Source organism: Periplaneta americana, chromosome 10, assembly GCF_040183065.1.
Source record: "Periplaneta americana isolate PAMFEO1 chromosome 10, P.americana_PAMFEO1_priV1, whole genome shotgun sequence".
Classification (NCBI taxonomy): Eukaryota; Metazoa; Arthropoda; class Insecta; order Blattodea; family Blattidae; genus Periplaneta; species Periplaneta americana.
The window spans coordinates 175,706,065-175,721,619 of record NC_091126.1 but is presented as its reverse complement, the minus strand read 5'-3'; the positions used below and the strand labels follow the sequence as shown (position 1 = coordinate 175,721,619).

The window sequence follows — 15,555 nt, the reverse complement described above, 5'->3', positions numbered from 1 at the left end:
ACATATATGTGTGTGTATGTGTGTGTTGAATAGAGCGGGAAATTGATTTTGTTAGTTTTGAATCTAAATTGACTTTTATTTCATTATACATCTTAATTTATTTCATTGTTTCCATATAGTCCCTATTCCTTTTATTGCTGCAGATAGTGGTTGTAAAATACTGGACAATAATGGTAAATATGTTTTCAAATCGAACTCTCGTCTTCTTTCTAGTAATAACTTTAGAATGAAAATTACGTCTATGCAAAAACGACCTTTTCTAAATCCGCACTGATTTTTATTCATAACGTTTTTTTCTGAATATGATTTTGAATTCTTATATAATATTTGGGCATAAATCTTGTGGCGGGATTTTAATAGATTTATTCCTCTGTAATTTTTGGGGTCTTTTTGAATACTTGTACAACTGTAGAAACAAATTTCACTGAGAGCACAGCAGAATGTTTAGGGAATTGAAGTGTTTACTGATTATAACAAGTTACATACTGTCTTCTGGTTATCGTGTTTAGTGTAATTTCTAGATTTCACAGGATGTGACGTTCTCTAAATAAATTTGATATGCATTTCATTTAGTCATAACAATTCTGAAACATTTTCTGAATTCAAAATTGTGTCCTACTTCAATGTGATAACGTTGGACTGTGTGATATTTCATCATTCTTAGTGTTGGAACTCATTATAATTCAGAAGATGATGGAAATAACATCGAAACTAGTCGATCAGTTAAAATAACACCGTAATTTAAATTGTTAGCATAGTGAAGTCGTTACTTATTTAATCCAAATAACTTAATAGTTCATCAGAGAATGCGTAATAGATTTGTAATACTCGCTTACACGTGAATTCAATTCTTGATTTATTTATTCTTATGTATTTTTTTTTGTCTTTTATTTGCCAATTTATTGTACTCGCATTAATTGTAGGCCTAACTCTTCAGAACATTTATGAATTTAAAATGTTTAACAGTAAGAATAAGATTAAAATACTCTTCTCTCTTATTTTCAGTATCAAATTTCATCGTTCGTCACATTGACAGATGGATTGAAGCAGCAAAAAAGGCACTGGGGCTTAATCTGAGCATATTTCCAATTATTAATCCAGTGGAGCGTACAAGTTACATTCCCACTACAAGTACTACGGAAATACCGTAAACTCTTCCTTCCAAACTTAGCAGGATAAACATTTCATTCTGGACTATTAAGAAGATAGGCCCTGTCATTCATGCTTAAGTTTTTTTTTTTTTTTTTTGTCTTTTGGAGTCTCATCTGTTGTATTAAGATAGTATAAAACGATTTCATTCCTTCAAATAAATATAATTAGTTTTCGAGAAAAAAAGGCTATTAATGTATAAAATTACATATCTGAGTTCATCCTGAATTATATCCACAGTTAAACATTTTACAATTGTAATAACTACAACATGGGTGATTTCTGAAACCAAGGGAGCGCTCTGGCGGGGTTTCGATGCAAAACTTCGGCGACGGTACATGAGGAGCATCGTTTCAAATCATATTATGTCCAAAGAAACAAAATTTTACAGGAAGAACGAAAAACTGATTACTCCTTATCTGGATAATTTTTCACCAAGTGAAAAATGTGAAGTTATTACGCTTGAGGAGTACTTCAAGGAACTTGAAAAAATGAAATTACTTCTCAATTCTCTTCTTCAAATTAAAGGATAATATGTTGGATATAATACGTTTTGATCCAATAATTGTACAAATATTTTATTACAAATTCTTAATGAGGCAAATACATAAAATAAGCAATAATTATTGTTATTATTAAAGAGAAATATTATCTGTTAATATAAAATTACAATTTCCACATTAAACATTTTGATATACAGAGTGTTCATAAGTTCTTCCTGCTTCATAATGTCTTTAAGGAGATAAATGACAACATAAAAACCATTATTATTGTTATTATTAAATAAAACATTATTTTGTTAATATAAAAAATATTCACATTAAAAAAATTCCGATGTAGGCCTACAGAGTGTTCATAACACCCATCCGGCTGTATTCATGGTGTTTGAATATTTTTCACAATTTTTCGAATCCTCCTCCTTCTAAACAGATACAAGTTGCCATACTACCATCATCCTCATTGCCAGTTACCACAGTAACTGCATCGATGACGTTAGCACAGAAATATAAAGCTTCACACAATTGAAATAAGCCGCTGTTTTTTTTTAATTATTTCTTTCTGCCATAAGTTACTATAGGTCATAGAAAAAATGAAACAGTAAGTTTGCATCTTAAAAATTCTAGGGTATTTTCAGCTCATTTCCCTTCAACGACATCAACTTCCCCCTCCCCCACGAATTGGTAAATACCCTGATGCGTAAGAAAGAGGTAAAGACCTGAAGATTTGAATATTGACTTAGTATTGTATTAAATTAAATTAAATTAAAGTTATAGAATTTCTACATTAATTAAAATATTGCCGGGGTGTGATAAATATTTGTAGAGAGTCTCACAATCTCTACATTCTTCATTGAAATCTATTTTACGTTGCCTCAGATTTCAGTTTGTGTGCATGTTTTGCTACTTTCGGAGTCCTCCTGAACTGTCACCTATAATAGTTTCTTGTTCCATACTAGAAACAACTTCCATCACACACAGCTCGCAAGAAAAAGACCGTCTTGTCCGTTTTGAATATGAAGCTTTGTCGAGAAAATTGCGCCAGATTGTCAGTATAGCTAACATAAAAAAGTAATTAATTAATCTCACTTATACCAATTCTATAACATGAATATTGGACGTAATATACGATATGAAACAGACACTATAAAGGACTGAATACAATTTGAAACAACTGCTACTTTTAAGCAGTCATTTACACTGTTAGCAAATACGATTTGATACAGTCAGAGTTCACAGCGTGAAGGACCGTATCCGAAACTATACGAAAATGTATCAAACTCAATTTTGTCCACCAGTGGACATAATACGATTTGAAACGATGCTCCTCACATATGAGTGCTGTGCTAGACAGGGCGGAAGAATTCCTTCAAGTATCGCATCGTGAATATTATTATGTGTTTGTGTAATGGAAGTTACAATTAAATATGGTTTGAGTATATTGACCACACAGATTGCCACAAGTCAGTAGTGAAAAAAGCACAGAAATTAAATGAGTGTGGCCCCGAAATGTATTCCTCATTAACAGGATTGGAATGTCTTTCCTCAGGGGTTGTAATATAGTCAAAATATACAACCTTGGCTTTGTGCTACTCCTGATGGGGTGATTCTAAGGATGGGACATTTCCAAAGTGTCCGATTACAGCGTTGATCTGCGCATGCGTCAATCTTTAAGAGTGACACAATATACTATTCACCTCCTCCTTCCTAATTGTCAACCAATAACGGGAGAATGCGTTACTTACGCAGACTTTCAATGAGGCAGAATATTTTCGAATTTGTATACTTAATAATAACTCAAAAAGTAGTAGTCAGATTCTAATAAGGAAAAAAGCACGTTGAAGAGTATTGTTTGCAAATTTCTAAGATGTTTGAGTCGCTGAACTATAACAAATGTAAGACTTCTTAATTGAGATTTGTTTTATACTATTGTAGTGTGGGAAAATATGTTTTTGAAGTAGAAAAACAATGAACGATAACTTTTTTTCCTTGGAAAGATAAGTGGGTAGTTGCAGCGTATGAAATCGTCTAAATACATTATACTTTATGTTGAAAAAAAAACCATGTTAATAGAATGAGTCTACAAGATATTATCACTTGTTAAAGGTTTATGTCTGACAGCTCGAGGTCCGTCACGTAGCGCGCGCTACATAAATATTATTTATGTTCAAAACACAACAGTGCCTTAAAAATAAGCATTTATTGTTTTGATTGGTTTCATTTACTTAAGGGCCAGACTAAAATGTTTAGTCAGCCGTCTCCAGTCTTTGCAATTGGATTTTTGTAACAAAAATCCCACTTAACGTAAATGAACAATTCTGTCTCCGCCTTTTCGCAGAATATGGAAAAGACAAGTGGAAGAAATGTGTTGATCACGGTAAAAATAACTAAGAACAATATTTTTGCAATGCTAATGTATTAGACAGTGAAACTGACAATAATTTAGTTAGGAGTTTAAGTGATAGCTATGATGCATCAAATGACTTGTCAATCAGTGCGGCAATGGTTTGCATGTGGGATGAGTTCATCGAGTGTGGGATGAAATCAGCTACTGTCTAGATGTTATCCGTGCTGCCAGAGAGGGGGGAGCACATTGAACATATACAGAGTGTTTAAAAAATAGAGGGCATGATTTCAGGTATGTATTCCTCATATGTAGACAGTACGAAAAGTTCATTACAACATGTGTTCGGAAATGCTTGATTTCCGAGTTATGGCCTTCAAAACAGTGATATTTACAGGAACGTTTTTCTTCCCGCAGGTAGTTGTCTTTACAGCAGATGTTCAAAATGTCCACCTCCTACTTGAATACAGGCCTCACATCGATGTCTCATGGCCCTGCGAACACTATCCCAAATTCCAGGAGTATTGCGTATTTCCTCACAACCTGCCACAATTCGATTCCGAAGCGATTCCATGTCAGGCACCGGAGACGAATACACCAATGATTTTAAATGGCCCCATAAGTAGAAATCGATAGCGTTGAAATCAGGTGAGCGTGGAGGCCAAGCAATTGGGCCACTTCTACCTATCCATCGAGCAGGATACCTCTCCGGTACAAACGACGAGCCAGCGCAGCATTGTCCGCCTTACCGTACATGAAGTGCACTTCTGTCAGCTCCTGATTTGAGTACATGTCGCACAGTACAACGTCAAACACAACACTCAAAGTACCCTTCACCTCGGAATTAACTGTCAGAGTGTCCTCTGTTAATATCTTCTGTCACGGCACCTACCTGCGGGAAGAAAATCGTTCCGGTGAATATCACTGTTTTGAGGGCCATAACTCGGAAAGCAAGGATTTTCGGACACATGTTGTAATGAACTTTTTGTATGTCTACATGTGAGGAATACATACCTGAAATTATGCCCTCTATTTTTGAAACACCCTGTAGAAATTTGAATGTATGTATAATCAAATGTAATTTACATACTTCAAATACAACGTATGGTTCAGGAAATATAGCCATATGAAATTGAGTCCATCTTTTAGAATCAATCTATACAGGATGGAAGGTAAGGTAGTACCACAGTCTAGTATATACAGTCGCGAAGCTCAATACGTAGTAAATATGCAAACATTAGGTAGTTGCTCACCACTAGGATCGCTAATATCGCCTCATTACAGGCAATGCAAAACAGTACCGTCACAGTCTATTGTTTCTAGCACCATCAAAACTCAAGCTTCGTGACTGTATATAGTAGACTGTGGTAGTACATTAATTGACAGGAGCCATAGAACTCATTATTTAGAGTAAGTTTTGTCAAATAAAAAAAAATATAGGACTTACGGATAGTGAGATAATTACAAGTGTTTCGAAAGCGCTGATGGCAATGGCAAGATGTCTTAACGCCGCATAAGTAGTACCCCACACCCCATGTGGTCAGCGACTTGAACGGGGTAGGTTAAGTTCAACTACCTTTCACCGTGTATCTTGCAGCAGGTGAGGGCAGGACGGCAGCAAACAACTGTACTGAGCTTCGGTGCAATACTTCGCGAGCTAATCTGGGGATAAATCTTCGCACAAAAATGATCTACGTAAACTCCGGATAGGGACGTAACTGTTATTTGTTTGTTTTGTGTAATTTAATGTCAGAAAATGTAAATTAATAACCCGAAGAAACAAAATAGCTCGTGTCCGGGCGCAGTTCAACAATGAATGCAGAATTATCAACTTACAATGCAATACACTAACAATTCAATACTAAGTATGGCGTAATAATTTTAATGTAAGCAAGAAATACATATAGCAATAACAAGAAATAACGTGAAAATCAGGAAATTATGTCCAAATTAGTGAAAACACTTAGGATTGAAGTTTCAGTCACAATTAATGAAAAAATAAAACTGATGTAACTTTGTGAACAAGATGTAATTAACATTACAGTTTGTTGTTTTACGAATCACTAATTCTGGACATTAATAAATGAAATGAAGAGTAATAAACTCTGTAAACCACATTCCAATCACATCCTACGGGTACTGTTCAAAATGTCCACCATCAGCGTGCGTGCAGCTTTCACATCTTCTAGTCCAATTATGACGAACTCTGGCCAGCAGTTCTTCACTGTTCGAATTTCTTCCGCGGCCTGGATCATGTCTAAGTACTCACGATTTGTGAACTCTGGCATCTCGTAGTTTTTAAATAAACTAAAGTGTATCGATATACGTCCAACTGCACACTAATGCAATGTAAACATCACAACAGCTGATCAGTTGCGAGTACTAGGCAAACTGTCTGCCGTCCGGACAGCGAAGGCTCTGCTTAGGATCATGGAAATGCACATTGTGTGTAATTATCGTTATCCCCAGCCATTAATTGCCGCCTGTAAATCCGTTACAATATTTTGCTTTCATAACTGCAAGCAATAAAAACGGCAACATTTTTCTCATGAATGCAGAGACGCTAATTCTCCATTAAAATTTCCGGAAAGCAGGCAGTGACGTCAACTGAAGAAGAAACAGGAGTGACGTGAACTGGTATTCAGCAAGTTCAGCAAGCTCAGCAGTACAGGACCTCAATGCAATCGAATGGAAATAGTGGACATCAGATGGGAGCAATTCCGAAGCGGATGAAGGAACTAAGATGTAAATCGAGGCTGACTAGAAGTAGAGTAACGCAAGTAGGAGATAGTTCAGGGGGCAGTGATGAAGGAAGAGGGGAAAATAAGGTGAAAAACAGTATGACTTAAGGAAATGGTGTGGAGGGGAAATAAATCGTGAGAGAAGAAAACTAAGACCTAAAAAGTAGCTATGTGGAAAAGGGAGTAGTGAAACGTGCAAATAATTAGAGATGTAGAGTGAGGGGGGGTTACATTATTTTTGGTATAATGATGGGTTAGGAGTAAAGTAGAGGAAGAATTGATGAAAGACAAGAAAAGACTAGTGGAAGAATTGCGATAATAAATTAAAAATAAGTAATGTCCTAATTGACTTGTAAGAGAGGCGTGTAAAACGGGGAGACGGCACTGTATACTAATAATGTGAAGTGCCGCCTCACCGAAAGGTATATTGCTTGAAGGCAAATATATACATTCCTACATTCAATTCTCCATTACAAGTCGTTATTTTCTCCTTCTATTACATTAGCGAGAGTTCTTATTATTGATCCGATTGATAGTAAAATTAGTGTTAAATTTTGGTCTCTGCATACATCGAGCCCCTATGCTTGTGGGGCCCAGAGTGGCCATGCGTTAAGACGCCACTGTCTATTTTCCAATCCATAAGACTAGCCGAGAATCAACTAGCAAGTATATAATATGATAGATAGTAAACCAGACCTTGTTTCGCTCGGGGCAAGGACTCGGTTCACAACACATTCTCTGACCGGCATGCGTCACTACACGCACACCTCACACAACTTTCCTTGTAAGAACTCCTCATATGTGAAATGAATATGTTTGAAATTATAAAATATAATTTCAAACATACAGTACATTTATTCAAACATATATAACCCAATAAATTACACACTGAAAAGTCCCCTCCGGTGGCTGAGTGGCCAACCTACAGCCTGTCACGCAGGCGATCGAGGTTCGAGTCCCGGTCAGGCCCGAGATTTTTCATCGAATTTCGGGAGGGGGCACTATAACCCAGCACTGCGATCTTTCATGATCTACTGCGCTAACCTTCAACCTAGACGCATTCTCAAACCCACACCGGCTGATTACACTAAGTTTCGCTGCGTATCTAAGCAGACGACCCCACTCGACCGTAGGTCAGGCCCCTCCAGCCGGCGTTCGGGGAATGCTGTGGAATGATGACGAAATGGGAAAATGTTGACGGAATGATGTAAACGGAAGAAACGGGAGAATCCCGAGCAGAACCCAAACTGCGTTTCAGGCTGAAGGTCTCAGAACTCATCCATCTCAATCTCACGCAACTGCGTACTTTTGGCTGTGTACTAGAGCGTATCAAAAGAGGCCGACAATTTATTTTTTCGAAATGAAAGTTTATTTAAGACATTAACAATTGTTTCATTATTTAGATTGTTGAAGACCATTATTAAGTTAATTTAATTTTTTTAGAAATTGTTCACGAAATAAGGTAAATTTCTTAATTGGTATGCTAATTATAACGTTTTAAATCGGCAGGGCATTTAGCACGTATGGGCGAATCCAGAAATGCATATAGAGTGTTAGTTGGGAGGCCAGAGGGAAAAAGACCTTTAGGGAGGCCGAAGGGAAGAAGACCTTTAGGGAGACCGAGACGTAGATGGGAAGATAATATTAAAATGGATTTGAGGGAGGTGGGATATGATGATAGAGAATGGCTTAATCTATCTCAGGATAGGGACCAATGGCGGGCTTATGTGAGGGCGGCAGTGAACCTCCGGGTTCCTTAAAAGCCAGTAAGTAAGTAAGGTATGCTAATTATGTCTCTGTCAAATGGAGTATTATATTGTGATTACTACATATTCTCGACTGCTAAATTTTTAGGAGCTCCCGTGTTAGTTATAATTAGGTAAAATACATTACGTTTGGGAATAAAATATTATTAGGATCATAAAATGAAATATTATTTAATAAGTTGTCAATAATACATTAACTTGAGTAGATGTAACTGTGACTGGCGACTATTTCATCGACTTTTTTTCGTTGAATATATGCTATTTCAACACTTTTTGTATTGAATTGTTGATGGACTTCAATAATACATACTCATAATCAAGACTGATCGAAACTCACCGCATAGAATCAGAATAGTGCTGAGTGCCCAATTTATAAAACGATTTTTGTGTCCTTTGCCACCATATGACATGCACAATAATCAGACCTAGATAACCACCTGTCATTAATTGACTAAGAAGTAAAAGGTAATAATAATAATAATAATAATAATAATAATCATCATCATCATCATCATCATCCGTGGCGCTACAGACCATGAAGGGCCCAGACCGACCAGTCGGCTGCTGGCCTCACGTCCACATCCGGAAGCAGAGGTGAACGATCATCCAACCAGAATGGAAATTTCGTGTGGTTAGCACGATGATCCCCCCAGTCGTTATAGATGGCTTTCGCAACCGGATTTCGCACCCTATCGTAGCTTCCCAAGTGGATCACGATGCTTGGTGGGCACCAGTCCCATACACTGGCCGAAATTTCATGAAAAAATTTCTTCCGCCATGAGGACTCGAACCAGCACGCATTCCGTAACGCGAGTCTTAGGCAGGATGCCTTAGACCACGACGCCGCGGCGCGAGACAAAAGGTAAACATAAGATATCCAATAATATATTACTCATTACTGCAATATTTACGCTTTTAAAATGCTATGTCATCAATACACATAAAACAATTTTATTGTACCGAAATTATTACCATAATCTCCCTAGAAACCACTAAAACGCGTTTCATTGAACATATTGTAAAAATGTACGAGGCACTGCTATAATTTTTGGGAGAAATCCCCTACATTAACATTATTACGGGTCTAAGCTACTAAATTTTATTATTGAGGAGGCAAAACGTACCTGAATCCAAAATTTTACGGATGACCTCTATGAAGCATGTTTCCTCACGAGTAGCTAGATATGTTGAACAGTAAAGTATGAATTTTTTGCTCTTGTATGAAGGTGGAACCCGAAAGCTTGCACTATAGCCTGAGGCTTATTGTGCTTACCACTCCTATTCTGTGAATGCTTGGATAGCCGAACGGCCGCGCTCTTGTACAAGTACAGCACGCCGTACCGTGAACTTAACCCGTGATGGCGAAATGAGTCCGAGGTCCAACACCGAAAGTTACCCAGCAATTGTGCTTAAATTTGTTGAGGGAAAACTCCGGAGAAAAACCCAATCAGATAACCTGTCCCAACCAGGATTCGAATCCGGGCTCGCTTGTTTCACGATCAGACGCGCTTACTGTTACTCCACAGCGGTGGACAAGGTATGCATTTGATATGCATAGTGCTAATTTAAGAAGCCTGCTTTGAATAAATATTAAATGTTATGTTTTATTTAACGACACTCGCAATTGCCGAGGTTATATCAGCGTCGCCAGTGTGCCGAAATTTTGTCCCGGAGGAGTTCTTTTACATGCCAGTAAATCTACTGACATGAGCCTGTCGCATTTAAGCACACTTAAATGCCATCGACCTGGCCTGGGATCGAACCCACAACCTCGGGCATAGAAGGCCAGTGCTATACCAACTGCACCAACCAGGCCGATCGCTTTGAATAAATTTCTCTATGTTGTAATTATAGATTTTTTCTTTTGAAGTGATCATAAATGTCGTAGCCCATATGTAGTAGTAGGTAGTATTAATAATAATAATAATAATAATAATAATAATAATAATAATAATAATAATACAAAATGTAAACATTTGCTAAGCACTGTTGCAGGGCACACTAATTTTAGATTTTAGAAGTTAGAGAGAGAATTAGTAACACTCGTAAAATGTTACGTTAACCGCACAAACATAAAAGCGTTTCAGTTGAGCAGTCACATTCTTCTAACTCTGAGTAGATTTCTTTCACTTACACTGGTGAACGCATAATGGATGCGAATCATTGTTACCTACGACATGTAAGAATAGTTCAAAAGTGGCATACGTGAACAGCTGGCGTCTTTTACGCAATTACCATATGCCCGCTCCGGTATTGTGCACTTCAGTCAATAATTTTTTTTTTTTTAATATTTGTTAAGTTTGAGTGTTTTCGGCGTTCTGTGACGTCTGCTACATTCAGGTGCAATTCGCTACTAATAATGAGTTTACATAAGGTATACCGGTACCTTTGAATGACATTTAATTATCGGGTTCATATATGTAGATTACAACAATTATGCGCGCCTACTTACAGTATACAGTATTAGCACAGTCTAGTATATACAGTCACGAAGCTCAATACGTAGTAAATATGCAAAAATTAGATAGTTGCTCACCACTAGGATCGCTAATATCACCTCATTACAGGCAATGCAAAATAGTACCGGCACAGTCTATTGTTTCTAGCACCCTCAAAACTCAAGCTTCGTGACTGTATATAGGAGACTGTGGTACTAGAGTGTGCCGAATGTGATTGTCGCTCACGGACTTCTGTAGAAGTTATCAAAGTAATAATCTGTCGAATTACTATTATAAATGAATGCCGTGCTCGTTTTTTATATTTGCTTTAATTTATTTAATTAATGTGTTTAATTCATTAATATTCTCTTTTCACAGGCAGTTTTGTCACTTACATCAATTATATCACTAACGCAAGGAGAAGGAAATAAATGACATTGTATAAATGTACTACTAACTGTATGTGAAAACTATAATTTATACTTACATGACGTCAATAATTAAAAGTCTTCAAGATCGGACCATGTAGTATCTACAGATTTTGTCTTGCACCTAATTTCATTCTGCGGATGTTGTCACCTAAGCGGACACTTCTTGGTTGTTTTGTTGTACACAAGACTATGCTATTGAAATAAACATTTTTTTTTTCACTAAAACAAATACACCAATTTATATTAATTAAACACAAACTACACACCAAGTTCTACTAGTACTAAAAATAAACACATTAACTAATATTGTATTTTAAAGCTCAAACCAAATCACGCAATAATACTCTTTGAATGGTTCACTTGTGCAATGTGGACTATAAGATACTGCTACTGCAGAAGACTGGATTAAAAATGTTCTCATGATAGTCTCAAGGTTATTCCGGTTTTACCGGACGGGTTCAATAAGAATGGCGCTGATGTTTAAAATACAGTTATTAATATTACATAATTTCGTCATGCCACAACAAACCCATAATTTTCAATGGCGGTATAATATCAGTCCACTTCGAACATTGATTCAAAGAGCACATGCTTATACTTGCCGCCACCACATTTGACATTGTGAACATTTAGGATAGTTGATGCTAGTGCCATCTTTGTGTGCAAATATGGAATTTGTCTCTGGATATAGCGCTAATTGTGGTAAAGAATGGGACTATTTAGAACATTAATAGATATTTAGATCGCAATGGCTTTCCAGTGATAGGAATTGGATTTGTGTTGTATTTATTTGTTCTGTATTATAATAAGAATGAAGTGTGTGAAGATTGTTTAATGAGCATAAATATACATAAACTATTTATATTATACATATATTTTATATTATGTAAACTGTTCTGGTAAACAAGATATGTGTCAGTAGTGTTAATTCCTTAGATTTGACGGTTTTGACAACTTCCTTAAATTTGTTACACAAAAATCTTTCGTGTGTAGTACTAGTTTCTTCTGTATAACTTCTCTATTGCCTTGTTTGATATGTTATTTTAATTTTTTCTGGTATTATTACAGCACCGACCACATATAGACATGGAGAAGTTCGCTGTGGACCTGGATAAGGTTTTAGACGAATTTGAATTCAATGAAGGTTAGTTTTCTTGTAAATGATAATAATGAAATAGTCTTTCATTTGATGGCATTTTTGTACAATTTATACTCTGTAGAAATCATGAATGAATTTACACTTGTACGGGTTGTTTTATGTATAAATAATGTAACGATGTCAATTTGAACATAATGCAGTCATTTAAATGCATATAATTTGTATGTAAAGTATATTTTTCGACCGCTACTTAAAGACAAATTGATGGATGTAGTCAAGTACACGTTATCACTTCTCACTAAGAGTTGCTATAATCGCATGATATTGTCACTGGCATGAACAAGTGACCAAATGTAGGAGTATAATCGCATGATGATTTTCACTGACATGAACAAGTGGCCAAATGTAGGAAGATGGAAGGGATAGGAACTCACATTTGAGATGAATGTATTAGGTGAATCTGAGAGAATGTTTCATTTTTACAATAGTAGTTTTTTTGAAATCATCCACTAGAATAATGACGAAATGTAGATATCGATACAGGGCTGTAATGGACTCTCAATCTAAGGAGGCAGATTTGTGTAGGTATAAGGGAACAATATGAAAATGAAAACATTTTCAGAAGTAAATGGAGAACATGAACAGTATGCAGTATGATTTTTGTTGTGTTATTTTGTAGAGTACAGTTCTAGATAACACGACTACGTTATTAATACAATTAAATGTAGAAAACTCACATTGATCTTCACTGTAATTATAACACTGTAATTTTTTCACTTGAAGTAATATGCAGTGTTGTAGTATAGTGGAATGAGTTTCAAACCGTTCGTTTTCTAGTAGATGTTTATGATAATTTTACCATTGATGATAGAGTGTTCTGGCGCTTACCTGCCGGTCTGAAGTTGTGCTCGGGCGCGGGTTCGATCCCCGCTTGGGCCGATTACCTGGTTGGGTTTTTTCCGAGGTTTTCCCCAACTGTAAGGTAAATTCCAGGTAATCTAAGGCGAATCCTCGGCCTCATCTCGCCAAATACCATCTCGCTATCACCAATCTCATCGACGCTAAATAACCTCGTAGTTGATACAGCGTCATTAAATAACTAACTTAAAAAAAAAAGATAGTGTTTTCCACTGCAAAAGTTGCAGAACTCTTTAGGGAAATTTTTTTTGTTAAGCTAAGAAAGTTATTTTAATTTTCATTAGGACACATCTCCTTCCTTTTTGTCATTCAGACACTGGCATTAAAGTCTGTTAATTTTGTAGTAGAGAAAGCGTTTTCACATATGATTGTTTTGTACCCAGAAGTAAGTGCTCATTACAAATTTATGCACATTTTGAATTGACGATTTTACTTTAGATAAATATTTCAGAATATCCTCTTCTTTTTTTATTCTTATGGCCAGACACTTAATTCTGTTTCGAAGTGTAACTTTTTGCCACATATATTTTCCTGCTGGGACACTAGCCATTCAGTTTTAATTACTATGACTATGAAATATGTGTTAGGCCTATTGTCAGATATTTTAAGTATACAGTAAAGGATGGTCCACAATAAACCAGGAACGGAAACGAGAACGGAAATAATGTTAAAATAAATGTATTTAAATGCGAGCATTCACAATTAAAGAGAAGCTTACCTGAGCACGGGAACGGGAACATGAAAGTTAATTGTGAATGCTTACATTTTAATACATTTATTTTAACAATATTTCCGTTCCCGTTCTCATTGTCGTTTCCAGTTCCGGTTTATTGTGGGCCAGCCTTTACTCATTAAGTAAAATATCTCTGAGCTTTTGAAACACGTGCATTAGTAATTTTTATAACTTAGGGTATATCTTGATTTTCTTTCACTGTTACGGTAAAGTTATTACAAAACATTACTGGAAAAGAATGTAAAACATTTATCACATTTTCACATTTACTGATATATATTTCACGATTCTGAAGAATCTCAAAAAGAATACTATAACAATGAATTTATTACAGTAATCATCATTATTTCTCGTATCTCTTTCGATTTCTATTTTCTCGAAACATATAACCACACTGGGTACCAAATGATAATTCACCACTGTTATTCTCACCCCATCCCACCCTTGAGACCAGCATTGACAAAAGACAGGATTCTGAATGGGAGAAGTGAAGGCTGATGGGTGGGCGAATACCTACTAGGTCACGAGGCCACAAGAAATGTGCGTCAGTTCAACTTTCCGAGTGCAACCCTAAAACACGTGGAAACATATAAAATGCAGAAGCAAGACCTAGCCAAAACATTTTGGGCCTCAGAAACAAATTTACTGCAAGACAGGACTATATACATCACAAAGTTTTCTAATTTTACAACTCTATATATGCAAATCAAGCTTTCAGGTATAACTCCCTGTAAAGTTGATTTGAATAATTTGGAGGGAAAAATTATTCTGGGTTTGATACCCGGCCCCTGGAACAATCTTTCCCTCGAAATTATTCAACTCTATTCATGCTTCATTCAAATAAATAAATATAATATGTCATATATGACTAAAATACACTACAATTTAGAGTTTAAGGAAGCAGAATGACTAAGGTCCAACCTCACTTGCCTCAGCCAATCAGCCGCCACTGGTCTGTGGGTTCTCAGTAAAGAGAGGTTCAAAATAAATGCACTAGAAGAAGGTTATAAGAAAATGACATTATAATAAAATTTTATTGTTTGTAATGACTGCTGTTAAGTTAGTCATGACGTGTACACTGCAAATTGTAAAATGAATAAACATTGCATTTAAAGGGATACTAATTCATTAGCCTACATCCATCATTTGAATAGTCATTCTCCATTCTAAATTACTTCATCTGCATGCTATAAAATGGTGGTAACTAAAAATTTTCAACTTGGTGAGAAATAATGTAAATATTCACAAGAAGACTATGGAAGAACAATAAGCACACTTAACTTCTCAATATTTGATGTTTCATGAGTTGAAATGAGTTGCTAAACAATGCAATAGTTATTTCTAAAAGTTAACCGGTATGTCAACCAATTTTTTTTTTTTTTTTGGCAATTCCATTCCTGTTAACAATATACATGGCAAATTATGTAATTTTCTCTGTC

General features: G+C 36.0%; 3 protein-coding genes across 9 annotated transcripts in view; 2 read left to right on the top strand and 1 right to left on the bottom strand.

Moving 5' to 3' along the window:
* The window catches only part of LOC138708180 (uncharacterized), a 71,541-nt gene extending 69,787 nt beyond the window's left edge, over window positions 1-1,754 (top strand). For both annotated transcript variants that reach the window (XM_069838452.1, XM_069838451.1), the window contains exon 7: window positions 1,006-1,754. In XM_069838452.1, the coding sequence (XP_069694553.1) occupies window positions 1,006-1,151 (146 nt within the window). In that variant the 3' untranslated portion in view covers window positions 1,152-1,754. The remainder of the gene's footprint in view (window positions 1-1,005) is intronic.
* LOC138708179 (insulin-like growth factor-binding protein complex acid labile subunit) overlaps window positions 1-11,779 on the bottom strand; it is an 83,828-nt gene extending 72,049 nt beyond the window's left edge. For 2 of the 3 annotated variants that reach the window (XM_069838448.1, XM_069838449.1), the window contains exon 1: window positions 11,423-11,746. The gene's annotated coding sequence lies outside the window, so the exon portion shown is untranslated. Of the gene's footprint in view, window positions 1-11,422 lie in introns of all 3 variants that reach the window. The other variant, XR_011334620.1, reaches the window with a different exon arrangement.
* A 330-nt stretch (window positions 11,780-12,109) lies between these two features.
* The window catches only part of Sara (Smad anchor for receptor activation), a 55,140-nt gene continuing 51,694 nt past the window's right edge, over window positions 12,110-15,555 (top strand). For 2 of the 4 annotated variants that reach the window (XM_069838443.1, XM_069838446.1), the window contains exons 1-2: window positions 12,135-12,275; window positions 12,434-12,510. In XM_069838443.1, coding sequence (XP_069694544.1) covers window positions 12,453-12,510 — 58 coding nt within the window. In that variant the 5' untranslated portion in view covers window positions 12,135-12,275; window positions 12,434-12,452. Of the gene's footprint in view, window positions 12,276-12,433; window positions 12,511-15,555 lie in introns of all 4 variants that reach the window. The other 2 variants (XM_069838444.1, XM_069838445.1) reach the window with 2 other exon arrangements.